This window comes from Alligator mississippiensis, chromosome 14 (genome assembly GCF_030867095.1).
Source record: "Alligator mississippiensis isolate rAllMis1 chromosome 14, rAllMis1, whole genome shotgun sequence".
NCBI classification, from domain to species: Eukaryota; Metazoa; Chordata; order Crocodylia; family Alligatoridae; genus Alligator; species Alligator mississippiensis.
In genome coordinates, this window is record NC_081837.1 from 1,493,145 (window position 1) to 1,507,303 (window position 14,159).

The following is a 14,159-nucleotide window of genomic DNA, read 5'->3' on the forward strand; positions in this document are numbered from 1 at the left end:
GCGGGTCAAGGGGCCAGGAGGAGGGGGGGTTGCCAGAGCTGGGTGGTGGCGCACGGCGGTGGAGCGCTACCTTGGGGCTGTGGGTTCGAGTCCTGGTGCCAGCAGCATATTGCTTTTAAGCCCCAGGGCGGCCGCCTGGTGCCTATTTGCTTGCGGGGCAGGCGGCGAGGCGAGTCAAGAGACCAGCGGGAAGGGGGGCTGTCAGGTTGGCCCTTTGGCAGGGTGGTTTGGGACACTGTCAGCGGTGGCAGGGGCTGCGGGTTCAAGTCCCTGAAGGCTTGAGTCCCCTGGCCGCCATCTACTACGCAACCGTTTCCCCCTCCGGCGCTTGCCTACTAGCTGGAGCTCAGGGGTGATCGCGGTTGCCAGTCGGAGGGGACTTGAATTCACAGCTCAGTTGGAAAATGTCCTGAACCACCCGGTGGCTCGCCGGGTTTTTTTTTGCCTTGGTTTTGGGGCGCAGGGCCAGAACCCAGGAACCCTGGGCTTCAAAGTGCAAAAAAAAAACCCCTCTCCTCAACCACAGGTTCATTTCAGCTTCTCTGCCAGGCCCCCTCCCCACCCCAGCCTTCCCCCACAGACCTCCCCACAACCCAGCACAGCCTCCTTGGGGGCACCTGGCCACAGGCACCAGGGACTCACTGAGAGGCGAGGGGCCCGAGGGCTCCAGCCAGGGCAGGGATTGAACCCAGCACCTTTGCCACCTAGGGTAGCACCCTTACCACCAGACTACTGGGGAAGGCTGAGAGCTACTCCGGCCGTGGGCCCCTTGAGGCGCAGCGCCCGGGCCCCGCCACTGGAAGAGGAAGGCGCCTCCCTGCAAAACAAGGAGAGGCCAGGACCTGAACCCAGGACCTCAGCACCCACACTGAGAGGCCCAGCGCTGTGCACCACAGGACCAGGCTGGGGAGCCCTTCACGTCCGGGCCCCTTGACTCTTTCCCTGCGGACACGCGCTGGCCCCACTACAAAGGGAGCCCTGGGAAGGCGGCGGGCCCGACCTGGCTTGTGACCTGGGGGTCAAGGCCCCGTCCTTTACAGGCAGGGCCCGTGGGTTTGATGCTGCACAGGGCCGGCATCCTCTGGGCCCAGCTCTCACTCTTGCTTCCCCCAGCGGTGCTTGCCCAGCCGCTGCAGGCCAAGGGCCATCATATTTGCCATGCCGGAGAAGACTTGCTTGTTCATACTCCAGTCTGGAGACATCGGACTCTGTTTACGGCCCTGGGAGCTGTTGGGATAAAGCAAGGCCTTGCAGCATGTCCCCCTGACCTGTGCGGACAGGTCTTCTCCGGCTGCTCAGCAGGGACCTCCGCAGAGTCCCAGCTCCCCGGCGAGCCCGGCCAAGGGGGTGCAGAGAAGGGGGGGCTCAGAGGCCTCCAGCCACAAGGGAATCCGGACCCCCTGCCCCTGCTTCGCAGCACCGTGCCCCGGCCCCCCGGCTCTCGGGAAGACCTCCGCTTGCAGCCAGCAGTGGCCCTGCAGAGCGCGGCTATGTGGGGACCGAGGGAAGGCTGTCTGCCCAAAGACCGTCCCCGGGGCCTGGCTCAGACCGAGGTCGAGCTGCGGAGCTGCCACCGGGGCCCCAAAAGGCAAAGGGCCACGAGCCGGGCGGCCACTGGGCAAAATGCAGACCAGCACCCCAGGGGTTGCAGCCCTTGGGGGGTGGGGGGAAGCACCTCTGGTGTCCTGGGAGAGGGGTGCCAGCGCCGCGCCTGCGAGCCCGCTCACCGCCCCGAGGAGCTTGTGCCGGGCGAAGGCACAGGAGCGGCGCGAGGGGCCGGCCAGCGGCCCCCGCTGTGGGACACCCTCCTGCGCCCTGCGCTGGGCAGAGCCTTGCTCGGGCTGGGGCACCCCTGAGCCCGGGGGAGCGGCGCTCCCCGCCCGGGGGTGGCCACGAGCTCCTCGGCCCTCCTGGCAGGCCCTGCGCGGTGCTGGACCACGACCCCCCGCCGGGCCCGGGCTGGAGGCAGACCCGCCTGCAGCCCCGCCCGAGCCAGGAGCCTGCTGTCCTGGGCCTTTCTGCGGGCACCCCCTCCAGCGCCGGCAGCTAGGGCTCGTGGCTGCGCCGACGGTTGCTACTAAGGGGAGCCCTCTGCCCCGCCCGGGACGGGACGGGACGGCCGCGCGCCCCCACGGCCCGGGGATGCTCCTGGACCAGGGACCAGCTCCTGTTGCCACGGCAGCGGCGGTCGCCATGGTGGCGGGGGCGGGCCGGGGCAGTGCGTGTCCCCGCGGGGCCACCGTAGTGCGGAAGTGGCCGGGCGCAGGGGCCGCCACGTGGCGCTGTCGCGTGGCCGCTGCCGGGGCGGGGGGCCGGGCCGTGCAGGGGGCGGCCCCCCCGTGCCGCTGGCCTGCGCGCGGGTGCGTCCCGGCCCCGGGGTGCCGCGTGTGGAGCGGGGGCGGGGCGGGGCGGCACGCTGGCCTGGCTGCGGGGCGCGAGGACGGCCGGGGCCCGGCGCGCGCAGGTGAGCGGGGCGGGGCGGGGCGGGGCGGGGGGACCCCCCAGGCCCGTCCGCCAGGCGCGGCCCGCGGCCCCCGCCGGCCCTGAGCCGTGCCTTCGCCCGCAGGCCGCGCGCCGGGCCCTGCCGCCCACGGGCCGGGCCCCGCCGCCGCCGCACCCCAGCGCCGTGTCCGCAGCCACGCGCGCCCCGCGGGCAGGGGCAGGGGCAGGGGCACGTGCGCCCGCCACCGGCAGCACGACGGCGCCCTTGCCCCCTGCCCGCGGCCGGGGCAGCCGCCCGCCGGGCAGCGCCGAGGGGCCGCGGTGCCCCTGCCCGCCCCCCGCCACGCGCGCCCCGCGCCGCGCGCCCACGCCGCGCACCGAGGAAGCGGCCTGGGCCGCCAGCGCCCTCACCTTCCTGCTGGTGCTGCTGGCGCTCGCCGTGCTCTGCGCCCGCCTGCACCGCCGCTGCCGCAAGAGCCAGAGCCTCTACTGGCCCCCGGGCCACGAGGGCCACGAGCCCGTCTCCAGTGAGTGCCCCCACCCCGCCCCGGGGCGGCTCCGCCGGGGGCCGGGGCAGTAACACGCGTGTGCGCCGTGTCTGCCCGCAGCCGTCATCAAGCGGCGGCTCCTGTCGGCCCAGAGCAGGCGCAAGAAGTGGCAGCAGAAGCGGCTGCTGGTCCCGGAGACGTCCAGCGAGAGCTCGGACTAGCGGCCGCCGGCTCGGGCAGCGGCAGCTCCAGCCGGCCTGGAGCCCCTCGCCCCGCCACCTTGTATTTTTCAGCTGAATAAAGGTATTTTTTATACCAGGATTGGTGCCGCGCGCGGGGCCGCGCGGGAAGGAGAGCCCGGAGGCAGCGCAACGGTCACATCTTTATTTGATACAAATGTACAAGGGCACGTCTGACGGCACGGGCCCGGCTCCCGCCAGCACCCTTCGCCCCTCCGCCTGGCCGGGGCAGGACTGCCCGGCCGCCCCCAGCGCGCTGCGGGGCCCGTGCGGGCAGGAGGGGAGAGCCTGGCCCCTGCCCAGCGCGAAGCCGCAGGGATTTGGCATTGGAGAGGCAGGGGGGCAAGGCAGGGGCTTGGCACTGCGGCCCGGGCAGGAGGAGAGAAGCGGTGCCCCCTGCCCAGAGCGATTGCAAGAGGGGTGCGGGGAAGGGGCCCGAGGCAGAGGCTCACGAATGCACACACACACAGGGAGAACGCAGCCGGGCGCCCGCGGGGCTCCGGTTCCAGTGTAAGGCCGTGCACGGCCCGTCAAGCACGGCTGCCAGCCCCGCGGCCGTGCACTATGTACAGGGGTGCAGACGGGGACCTGCTGCAGTAGTGGTTCCTTGGCTGATGCCCGGGGTGGGGGGGCAGGGAAGGGGCTGGCAGTGCCCCGGTGACCACGCGGAGACCGTCCTCCCACCCCTGGAACCGTCATCTCGCTGCTGGCCATGACAGCCGGGCCAAGGACGCTTGCATTTGCTGTTCCTCTCCGGCACAGCTTGCCAGCGGGGCTCTGCCCGGCGCCAGCCACCAGCCAGGAAGGGGGAGAGGAAGGGAGCAAGCGTACCAGGCCCGGGGCCGGGCCTCACTGCTTCTTCTCGCGGGTGGTGATGGTGACGAGCTGCTTGGCGGCCTTGGCGATGTCGTAGGCACACTGGATGACCTGCTGCGTCAGGAGCTGGTAGTCCACGGGTGCGCCGGGCTCGGGCGGCACCGTCTTGCGGCACTCGCTCTGCAGCCGGTAGGCGCTGGCGTTGAGCAGCCGCAGGGAGCTGCGCACCGTCTCCAGCGCCGGCTTCTGCAGGGGAGCGGGCACGGGTTGGCAGGAGCCACGGGAAGGGGCGGAGGGGATAGGCCACGGCCCCCACAGCCCGCGCCTACCTTGGGGAAGAGCGACGCCATCTCGGTGACGGCGGAGTGGATCTTCTCGGAGCAGGGCACGAAGCTGGGGACGAGGCAGAGCAGTCAAGCCTGGTCCCTGCAGGTGACCCCCAGCCTGGCCCAACCCCCCTGCTACAGCCCCCGAGTTCAGTCAGAGCAGGAGGCCTCATCCAGTCCAGCCCCTGCCCCCAGCAGCACCAGCCCCGACTACGTCATCCCAGCCAGGGCTTTGTCTACCCAGGTCCTCAACAGCTCCAGGGATGGAGTTTTTCCTAATACCCAACATCAACCTCCCTTGCTGCAACTTGAGCCCATTGCTCCTTCTGCTATCTCACCACTGAGAGCAGCCCAGCTCCATCCTCTTTGCAGCCCCCTGGCAGAGAGGTGAAAGCTGCTATTCAATCCCCCTCCGTCTTCTCTTCTCCAGACTAAATCAGCCCAGGTCCCTCCGCCTCTCCTCACCAGTCCTGTCCCCCAGCCCACAACCATTTCACCGACTCTCCAACTTGTGCACGCCCTTTCTGCAGCGGGCGCCCAGCACTGGACACAGGCCTCCAGATGTGGCCTCCCCAGTGCTGAATAGAGGGAAGAATCACTGCCCTCCATCTGCTGGCAGCGCTTCTACCGATGCAGCCCAGGGTGCCCTTCCCCTGCTTGGCACCCAGGGCACGCTGCTGGCTCCTGTCCAGCTTCTTGCCCCGTCCCCCCAGGCCCCTTCTGCAGAGCTGCCGCCCAGCCCGCCATCCCCAGCGCCGGGGTCCCAGGGCAGCTCCCCCAGGCCCAGAACGCAGCCCCCTCGGGGAGGAGAGCGACAGCTCCACCTTAAAGGCCTCGGAGCCGGGGGAGCCATGGCCCCGACTGCTCGGCCGGGTCCCACCAGCCCCACCTGTCGTGCTTGAACTCCTGGGCAGCGCGCAGCAGCTCCTGGATGTTCTTGGTGACCTGCTCCGTCTTGAGGATGACGTCCTCAGTGCTGGGCAGCCCGGGGTCCGGCTCCCCGTCCAGCGGGTCCAGCTCAGTGTGGAAGTCGTCATCCTTGCCCAGGTCCATGAATCGCTTCCCCTCCATGCTGCGAGGGCAGAGGGGAAGCGTTGGGGCGACCGGGAGCCCCCGCCCCGAGGCTCAGCCCTCTCCCCCGTCCCGGACAAGCGCTCACCTGAGCAGGGTCTCGCCCGCCTGCGTGTTGTCGTAGTCGCTGTCCGTGCCACTGCCGTGCCGGTCCAGCTTGCTGGGCTGTTAGCAAAGGGGGTGGCATCAGCGTGGGCACCCCGAGGGCGGTACCCCCCTGCCAGCTTGGAGCAGCCGGCCCCGAACCCACCCCCGTGCCCCTGAGCAATACGTCACCATGTGGCGGGCGCTGTCGGGCGGGCAGGACAGCAGCGGGGACGAGGGGGGGAAGGGCACCGAGGAGGCCGACACCCCCTTACGGATCTGGAAGGGACGGCGACAGTCAGGAAAGGGTTCGAGCCCGCTCCCGCCCGGGGCCACGGTGCAACACGGGTCCATGCAGCACTCCAGTCTCAGGCCGGCACAGGGCTGCCAGGCCAGGCTGCGAGTCTCCAGCCCGGCCGCGTGCCCGGAGCCAGCGACGAGAGACTGGAGCAGGAGGGAGACCCAGCGCGCGCACGTGTGCGACAGCACGGGCCAGGTACACGCAGGGTGGAAACCCTGGCGCAACAGGGGCTGGCAGCCGGATTTGGGCCCCCGCGCCACATCGCGGCGCACGGACAGCGAGAGCCATGCAGGCCCCCTTACCCGGTACACGCCGGCCGGGATGTGCATGGAGTACATCGCCTCCTCCTCCGCCTCCTGGGGACACACCACACGTTAGGGCCCCGTGGCGAGCCTGGCCCTGACCCGCGCCCGGGGCCACAAACCCCTGCCCACGTTGCCAGCTCCGTGCCCCGGTCCCAGCCCAAGGGGAAGGTGGGCAGGGCCACGGCCCTCCAGGACTCACGCTGGAGCCGAAGGGCTGGAGCCGGGTGACGAGCTCATCCACGGGCTGCCCAAAGGGCTTGAGGGCAGAGCCCGGCTCGTACATGGAGAAGGCCTGCCGGTCCCGCCGGTGCGCGGCCACCGTGGCCGCGGCATGGCCGTGCTCCTGCCGCTCGCTGGGGGCTGGCGTGGGGTGCGCGGGGCCCGTCTGCTGACGGATCTGCATGTTCTCCGACTGCAGCTTGTGGATCTGGGGCAGGGGACAAGGATGGCCCGTGGCTGCCGGCGCCTGGCTCAGGCCCCCGGCTCACGGGATGCCCCCCGGGCCGGCACTCACCTCGCGCTGCAGCCGGCGCAGCTCGTCGCTCAGGCTGTTGTTGACCTTCATGAGCTGCTGCACCTTGGCCTCGGAGGCTGCCAGCGCCTTCTTCACCTCCAGGTACTCCTGCAGCGTGATGGGCCCATCCGACAGGTCCGACGAGTCCATGCTCTGTGGGCGCCGGGAGTGAGCGTGGTGCCCGCCTGGCACGGGAGCACCCAGGAGGGCACAGGCTGTCCCTGCGCCCTCCCCACACCCCAGGCTCCGGGCACCATGCCGGGCAGTGCCGGCCGGAGCCAGGGAGGGCAAACACGGCCCCGCAGGGCCCTGGGCCCCTCACCCTGGCACGGTTGTTGCGGGCGGCGTTGCGAAGCAGCTCCTGGTCCGTGTCCTCGTCGGAGGCGACGCTGTCGTAGTCGTGCTGGTCGTCCACGTCGCTCTGGCTCCGCAGCGAGTAGTCGAGCGCGTCTGTAGGGCCGGGGGAGACGGCTGAGCGACGGGGCCGGACCCTCCCCGCAGCACCCCGCGCCCCCCGCGCCCCTGCCCGCTCACCTGTGGGGCTGAGCAAGCTCTTGCCCTGCTGACGCCGCTTGGCCTCACCCAGGATGTCGATGATGAGGGTGGCAAATTCCCTGGCGTTGAACCTGGCCAGCTTCTGCCGCCCCTGGGGCATGGAGACGGGGTGAGAGGGTCCCCGGCACGGCACGGTGGGCTCAGGATGAACCCAAGTGCCCCCCCATGTCCCCGAGTAGCCCCCACGCGGGGGCATGGCCGGGCGGGCGCTCACCTGGTTGCGGGTGGCCGAGTACTCGGGGTTGACGGGCAGGAAGGGCACGGCGCTGCGCTCCGTCACCAGTGTGCTGTGGTTCTGCGTCGTCAGCCACACTGCGGGGGCACAGGCGCCATCTCTACCCGGCCAAGCCCCCCTCCCGCCTCCCAGCCCGGGGCTGCCTCCATAGTGACGTGGGGAAACTGAGGCAGAGACAGGCCTGGACCCGGCTCCTAGACAGGACAGCCCTGGAACGACCCCAGCCAGCCTCAGTGCCACTGCCGGCCTCGGGCAACCCCCATCCCGGCTTCTGACACCAGCCCGGCTGGACCCAGCTCCGCAGCCGTGCCGGGTGCCCCACGCCTGGCCCGGCGCCACCCCGGAGCGAAGAGGAGCTCAGGCGGAGCAGGGCCTGCCAGGCCGAGCCGCCCCGGGCACCGAGCCAGGAGCCCCGCCAGCGCCACCCCACCCTGCCCGGCCTTGCCCCGTGCCCTGGCACGGCACCGGCGCTCCCTTCTCCGCCACGGACCAGGCATCGCCCCATACCCGGGGGGGGGGAATGTGTCTGTCTCCTGCCAGCTCTGGACCATCCTGCACCCTCCTGCCACCCCAGGGCACCGATCCTGGCACCCAGCACTGGGGGCACCCGCAGCCGTGTGGGTGCGGGCTGGAGGAGGCAGCAGGCCCCGCTCCACCCTGCACTGGGGGGCTGGAGAATAGAGGGGGGCAGCAGGATCCAGGGGGGCTCCGGCTGTGCCCGAGCCCCCGCCTTGCCCTGCAGCACCGCAGCCGTGCCCGACAGGGCGACGGGCTACGGCCTCCCGGGGCCCGCACCCACCTCTGCCTCCTGCCTGCCGTGGGGGCCCGCAGCTTGCCCGGACCCCGGAGCTGGGACGGCCCCCTCCCCCAGCCCGGGGCGCGGCCGCGACTCCAGCCGCTGCGAAGGAATGAAGGAGGGGCCTGGGCCGCGGGAGCGGGGGGGCCACGGGGACGCCTGGCCTGGCCCCAGCTGCGCCGCCTCCTCCGGCAAGGCACAGGCACGGGCACGGGCAGGCGCGCAGCAGCCCCTGGGCACCAGCCAGCTGCTCCGGCCCCCACTGCAATGGGCCCGTATGGCACGCTGCCCAGGGCGGCGGGGGCACGGGTGCTCCAGGCTGTGGCATGGGGGGGCCCTGGCAATCCTGCCCCTGCACCGGAGAGCTGGAGGAGGGCAAGGGGGCCATCCCTGTGCGCCTTCGCCCCTAGTTTGCACACCCGCAGCCCCGGGGACCCCGGTGCCAGGCCTACCCGCGTCGTTCTCCCGGCGGTCCACCTCGTCGTACACGTCCATGGCCAGCTCCTCGAAGAGGCGGTTGCTGAGCTGCGAGCGCACGGGGCGGCGGGGTCAGGCCAGCGCCGGGGCTGGGTGTGGGGGGAGCAGCCCCCAGGACCCCCCCAAAACCCTCCCTCCTGCCCCCAGCACCACTCACTGCCTGTAGCTTCTTCTTGGCAGCCTTCGCCAGCTCGGACAGGTCCAGGCTGCCCAGGGGCCAGGCAGGGCGGGGGAGAGAGAAGGCAAGAGGGGTCACTGCCAACCCAGGAGAGACGGGCACAGACGCACACAGCCCTGGGGGCACGTGCCAGGCAACAGCCTGCAAACACGGCCAGGACAGCTTGGCCTGACGCCGGAGCAGGGCCCTGGCGCAGGGGACCGGTCGGGGCATGGGGCACAGGGCACGGGCAGAGCAGGGTGCCCATCGTGCCCGGCCCCTCTGGGACGTGCAGCCCCGGGCGCGGAGCCAGTGGGGTGGGGGGCAGGCAGGCACGGGCGCTACGGGACGGGCGCGGGGCGGCGCGGACAATACCTCTGCGACACACACTTGGGGCGCACCCTGCGCTCCGGGGAAGGCAGCGGGGGAAGAACAGGACAAAGGAGGGTGTTAAACACCGTGGGGAGCACCGGGCACACGGGCAGCGTGCCCGGGCTGCACACGCTCATGCCACATGCACACGGCCCGTGCACATGCCACACGCATGGCCGGGGGAGACGCTGGGCTCTCGCACCGGAGCTGCCCAGGCCACGGCTCGCTCCACACCCTGGCGCAGGGCACAGGGCAGGAGAGACCCCAGCCACCACGGAGACAGAGCCACCCTCCTCCTGGCTTGGGGCACCCGAGGGTGGCAGGGTCCCGGGGCACTCACCTGTCAGCCATCTGCGGGATGATGTAGTGCCCGTTCTTGTGGTCTGTGCGACAGCAGCAGCGAGTGTTAGAGAAGCCCCGTGCCCGCAGCTCCCCCCACCCAGCCTGGCACCCACTCCCGGGGCAGAGGCGAGTGCTGCTATGGGGGGGAAGGAAGCAGGAGAGCTTGGTGCCCCCAAACCCCCACCCCAAGTCACCAGGGAGGGACGCAGATGGCACGAAGGGCACTGAGCCCCGCTGGTCTGTCCTGGAGCGCAGCAGAGGGGTGTCTACACTAGGGCTGCAGGCAGGTCTCCCCCTGCACCCGCTCCGGGCCCAGCCCCGCGCTCACCCGGCTTGCGGCCGCAGAGGTAGAAGGCCAGGCGGTCGGTCAGCTCGTACTGGCACTCCACCAGCCGCTCGGCCAGCTCGTGCTGCGACGCCTGCCTGCAGGGGCGGGGAGTGGAGGTCACCGGCCTCCCGGGGCCAGGACGGACAGGGGCGCAGCCGTGCCAGCCTGGCATGCGGGGTTGCCCACGCGCCCCGTGGCCAGCACCCACCTGGCATAGTCGATGGGTGTCCGGCCGTTGACGTCGGGCGCTCCGGGGTCGGCACCGTACACCACGAGCAGCTCCGCTTGCAAGATCTGCCCGGCTTTGGCCGCTACGTGCAGCGGGGTCGTGCCCTTCTCCTGCGGGCAGCGCAGGGTCAGGGTGAGCCCGTGGCTCAGGGCCGTGGGCGCTGGAGAGCCCAGAGTGCATGGCACAGAGCGGGTCTTGGCTCCTTGCCCCCGTCCCAAGTCCTGGGGAGGGCTGTGCTCACCGGGTGAAAGAAGTTGGCCTGAGCGCCCAGCGAGAGCAGCCGCAGGCAGGTCTCCAGGTTCCCCGTCCGCACGCTCGAGTGCAGTTGCTGGGGAGAGACGCCAGCGTCAGCGCCCGGCTGCCCCCACGGCCCCCGGGGAAGCCCCACGTGGACCCGGGAGAGTGTAGCGCAGGCCCAGCCTGGCACCGGGGCCAAGGGCAGCAGGCTTAAGCCAGCACCGCAGAGCCCAGGCCATGGGCTGTGCCAGCTCCCTGCACCCCAGCCTCGGGCCAGGCTGGCACGGGCACAGTGGACCCCCCCAGGGGGATAATAGCCCCATCTCCTGCCTCCTGTCCCTTGTGCCCAGCATGCACCGTAGCTGCCTGGGCGGGGTGGCAGCGCCCACCTTGCTGAGGTCCTTGGCGGTGACGCCGTCGTCGTCGCGGCAGGGCAGCTTGTGCACGAAGGCCAGCATCTGGTACTTGGCCCGGATGAACTCCGACTTGGTGGGGCTGCGGGAGAGCACGGGGTCAGCGGGGCCGCGGCACCCCCGGCCCCCTCCCCGCCCCGTGCCACCGGGCACTCACTGCACTTTGTCCTGGGGGTTGGCCTTGCGCCGCCCGCTCTGCACCTGCGCCGGGTCCAGCAGCGAGTGCTCCCAGATGGAGTTGGCCCCGTTGCTGGCCAGCGTGTGCACCATCTGCGGGGACACGGGCGAGTCAGAGCCGGGCGGGGGCCAGGGGCTCGGGGGGGCGCCCGCTCACGCCCCGCCGGCCCCGCGCGCGCTTGGGGGGGCGCGACCCACCTGCAGCAGGGTGGGGGGCCAGGGGCTGTGGCGCAGGTGCTTGACGATGGAGATGTGGCGGCCCAGGCTGCGGTGCACGCTGCAGCACTCGTCGCAGATCAGCACGCCCCGGTTGATGGAGGCCCAGCCGGGGTCTGCGGGGCAGGCGGGCGTCAGGGCCCCGGGGGCCACCCAGCATCCCCCGGCCCCGTGCCCATTCTGGGTCCCCCCACGGTTTTGGGCATGGTTGCTATGGAAACCACCAGGCCCTGGAGTTGCGGCGCTGTAACTAGGGAAACCTAGAGGTTCCCGTAGCAACCTGGCACGGGGGTGCTGGGGAGGAGTACCCCGCAGGGGGGGCAGCCTCAATCTGTGCCCAGGACGATGCTGCGCCCATTCCCGGGGGCCGCCAGCTTGGGGCGGGCACGTGCGGGGGCGATGCCTGGCCCTGAGGGGCACCAGCCCCGTGCCCCTGGGGGAGCGGGAAGTAGCCCCCTGCCCAGCCGGCACCCCCAGGGTCTCGGGCCCAGCGGCTCCCAGCCCAGCTGCAACGGCCCCGTGCCAGTGCCAGCTGCCCCTCACCCACCTGCCCCGCAGCCCGGCCTGGCCTCGCTGCCCCCCAGTCCGGCCCAGCCCCCCCAGCGCCAGCCCCGAGCCTTTGTCCTCGCTCTGGCACTCGGAGAACAAAGGGCCGTTTGAGACGCGAGCACTCGGCTCCGGGGAGGGGGAGGGCGGCCGGTGCCCCCGGGCACGGCTCCGCTCCGGCCTCGCCAGCGTCCGGCGCAGCGGCCGCCCCACGCGCTGGACTGGGGTGCAGCATGGGCCTCGCTGTGGGGGAGCCCCCGGGCACACGCCAGCCGCACGGCCCGGCCCAGCCGCCGCAGTGGAAAGGTCACGGGGAGAACGGGCGCTTTGTGCTGCAGCCGGAGCTGGTGCTGCCCTGGCCGGAGCGCGGCTCCGCTCCCCCAGCCCGGGCATCGGCCTGCCTGGAGCCCCCCCAGCCCTGTCGGTGCCCCTCACTCCCGACCCGCAGCCCCCCATGTCTTGTGGTGCCCTCACCCCCAACCTGTGCCCCCCGAGCCTTGCAGTTGCCCTCACCCCCAACCCATGGCCCCTGAGGCTTTGTGGTGCCCCTCACTCCTGGCTTGCTGCCCCCCAGGCCTTGCAGTGCCCCTCGCTCTTGCCCCGCAGCCCCCCATCCCAGCGGGTGCCCCTCGCTTCCGACCAGCAGCCCCCCAGCCCTGCCGATGCCCCTCACCCCAACCCCTGGCGTCATACGGAGGTGTCAGCCTGGAGGCCCCCCGGGCCACAGCCCCCTGCCCCCTCCCTGCCCCCCGCCCCGAGGAGAGGAGCTCTGGGCGCGAGGCCCATTGTGCAAACGCTGCCTGCAAAGTTCAAACCACCCAATTAGCAAAGCAAAGGCCGAGGCGCCGCAGGCCTGGCTCAGCTGCCGGAGCCGCAGGAAAACAGGTCAAGGTTTCTTTCCTGCAGCCGCAGGGCCCCGCGCAGGCCCAGGCAAGACGTGGCCTCCCCCTCCCCAGCCCAGGGCTGCCCCACGGCTCGGCCAGCCCCAGCCCCAGGTCCCCCGCCACCCGGTGCCCTCGCTCCCACCCCACAGCCCTGATGCCAGGGGGCAGGTGGCTCCGCATGGTGCTGAGTGCAGGCCTGGGGCTGGGATGGAGCAGGGCCCCCCGATCCGTGAGCAGCCGCTGGGCATCTGGGAGCCGCGGAGGCCAGGCACCCATGGGGCCGATGCAACCCTGGCATTGCCCGAGGGCCTTGCCCAGCCCCAGCCCACGCACGGGCCAGCTCCCTGTTGAGGATGCCTGGGTTCCTCAAGGACTCGGGGCCTGGGTGGCATGGTAGCACCTGGGGGGGCTGGCACAGGCCTCAGCATCGCTGGCCTCTGAGCCCTGCAGAGGAAGCCTAGCCGGGGCGGGGACCAGGCCCTCCCCGCGCTTCCTTCCTGCTGGGAACCGGACAGAGCGACTCTGGATGGGCGCGCGGGCAAAGGGGGAGCAGCTGGGCTTCGGATACAGGGCACAGGCTATGGGGCCACAGAGGCATTCACCCTGGCCCTGAGCCGTGGGCACCCGCTGCGCCACCTTGCCCTGGCACCCTGGGCACCGGCGCTCTCGGGACTGGAGGCGATGGGCTCGGGGCGTGCGGCTGGCACAGGGCGGGCACACAGATGGCGCGGGCGCGAGCGCGCTTGGCAGTGACGCGGCTGCATCTGTGCCTCTGCGCGGCTGCCCACGGGAGGCCGCCGGGCACAGACGGCTCTGCTCTGCGGCGGGCGAGAAGCGGGGCCTCCGCCCCCGGCCAACCTGCTCCTGCCCGTGGGCAGCTGCTCCCACGGGCCATGGCCTGGCGGCAGGTGACCAGGGTCAGTGCCCGTGCCCGTGCCCGTGCGGTGCCAGGAGCTGTGCGGTGCTCCCCAGGGCAGGCCCCGCCTTCCTGCCCGGGGCCGCGCTCTGCCACCGCCTGCCCGCGCGGCCGCGGGCACGTCCCTTACCGGTGGCGGGGTGGGTGCGGGGTGGCTGGGGGCCCCAGGGCTGGCGGGGAGCGGGCAGGCACGGCGGTGCCCGGCACGCAGGCGGACCCGCCCCGCTCCTGCGGCTGCGGCGGGGGCTGCGGGCGGGGCGGGCCGGGCCCTACCTGGGGCGCTGCAGTCGGCGCACACCTCCGCCCGCGGCGCCTTGCGGGACATGGTGCGGGCGGGCGGGCGCGCGGGGCCGGGCCGGGCCGGGCCGAGGGCCGGGAGCTGCGGGCTCGGGCTCGGCTCCTGCAGGAAACGGCGCAAGCCCGGCCCCGCCGGAGGAGGAGCCGCCCGGCCCGGCCCCGATCCCGGCTCCGCCCCGGCCGGCGGGGGGGGCTGCGGCGGGCCGGCCCCGCACCGCACCGCACCGCACAGCACCGCCCCGCCTCGCCTCGCCCAGCCGTGCCCGCGGGCCCCGCACCCGCACCCGCACCCGCCTGCCCACAGCCCCAGTCCCGCCGGCCCGGCCCGGCCCGGCCCCGAGCGGGAGGCGGCTGCGGGTGCGGGTGGCAGGAGGCACGGCCGTGCCCGCGCACGGC

General features: G+C 72.4%; 2 protein-coding genes across 8 annotated transcripts; one reads left to right on the plus strand and one right to left on the minus strand.

Moving 5' to 3' along the window:
• Window positions 1-2,081: 2,081 nt before the first annotated feature.
• TP53I13 (tumor protein p53 inducible protein 13) lies at window positions 2,082-3,251 on the plus strand (the record flags this gene model as incomplete). The annotated part of the gene is made up of 3 exons (XM_059717556.1): window positions 2,082-2,360; window positions 2,567-2,969; window positions 3,051-3,251. Coding segments are annotated over 3 exons (783 nt in total), but the record flags the coding sequence as incomplete, so codon positions are not given.
• A 49-nt stretch (window positions 3,252-3,300) lies between these two features.
• GIT1 (GIT ArfGAP 1) lies at window positions 3,301-13,867 on the minus strand. Of its 7 annotated transcripts, none has more exons than XM_059717548.1 (22): window positions 13,740-13,867; window positions 11,103-11,236; window positions 10,885-10,997; window positions 10,704-10,809; window positions 10,319-10,405; window positions 10,057-10,187; window positions 9,849-9,943; window positions 9,519-9,561; window positions 9,182-9,208; window positions 8,807-8,855; window positions 8,625-8,697; window positions 7,356-7,585; window positions 7,121-7,232; window positions 6,909-7,036; window positions 6,587-6,739; window positions 6,272-6,499; window positions 6,070-6,123; window positions 5,659-5,745; window positions 5,471-5,547; window positions 5,201-5,383; window positions 4,315-4,378; window positions 3,301-4,231 (listed from the first exon to the last, which is right to left on the minus strand). In XM_059717548.1, exons 1-22 carry the CDS (start codon window positions 13,789-13,791, stop codon window positions 4,019-4,021), a joined length of 2,439 nt encoding a protein of 812 aa, XP_059573531.1. In that variant the 5' UTR covers window positions 13,792-13,867; the 3' UTR covers window positions 3,301-4,018. The 7 variants fall into 7 exon arrangements, with proteins under 7 accessions (XP_059573531.1, XP_059573534.1, XP_059573533.1 ...); XM_059717551.1 differs by having other exon boundaries at window positions 7,356-7,453; window positions 13,740-13,866; XM_059717550.1 differs by lacking the exon at window positions 6,070-6,123.
• Between the last annotated feature and the right edge of the window lie 292 nt (window positions 13,868-14,159).

Bases quoted from the DNA above. Each gene is read 5' to 3' on its own strand.
- GIT1 (XM_059717548.1), bottom strand. From the start codon at position 13,791: ATGTCCCGCAAGGCGCCGCGGGCGGAGGTGTGCGCCGACTGCAGCGCC. The intron at 6,740-6,908 runs GTGAGGGGCCCA...CGGCGCCCACAG, and splicing joins CCCGCAACAACCGTGCCAGG to AGCATGGACTCGTCGGACCT. The intron at 6,124-6,271 runs GTGAGTCCTGGA...GTGTGTCCCCAG, and splicing joins TCCAGCCCTTCGGCTCCAGC to GAGGCGGAGGAGGAGGCGAT.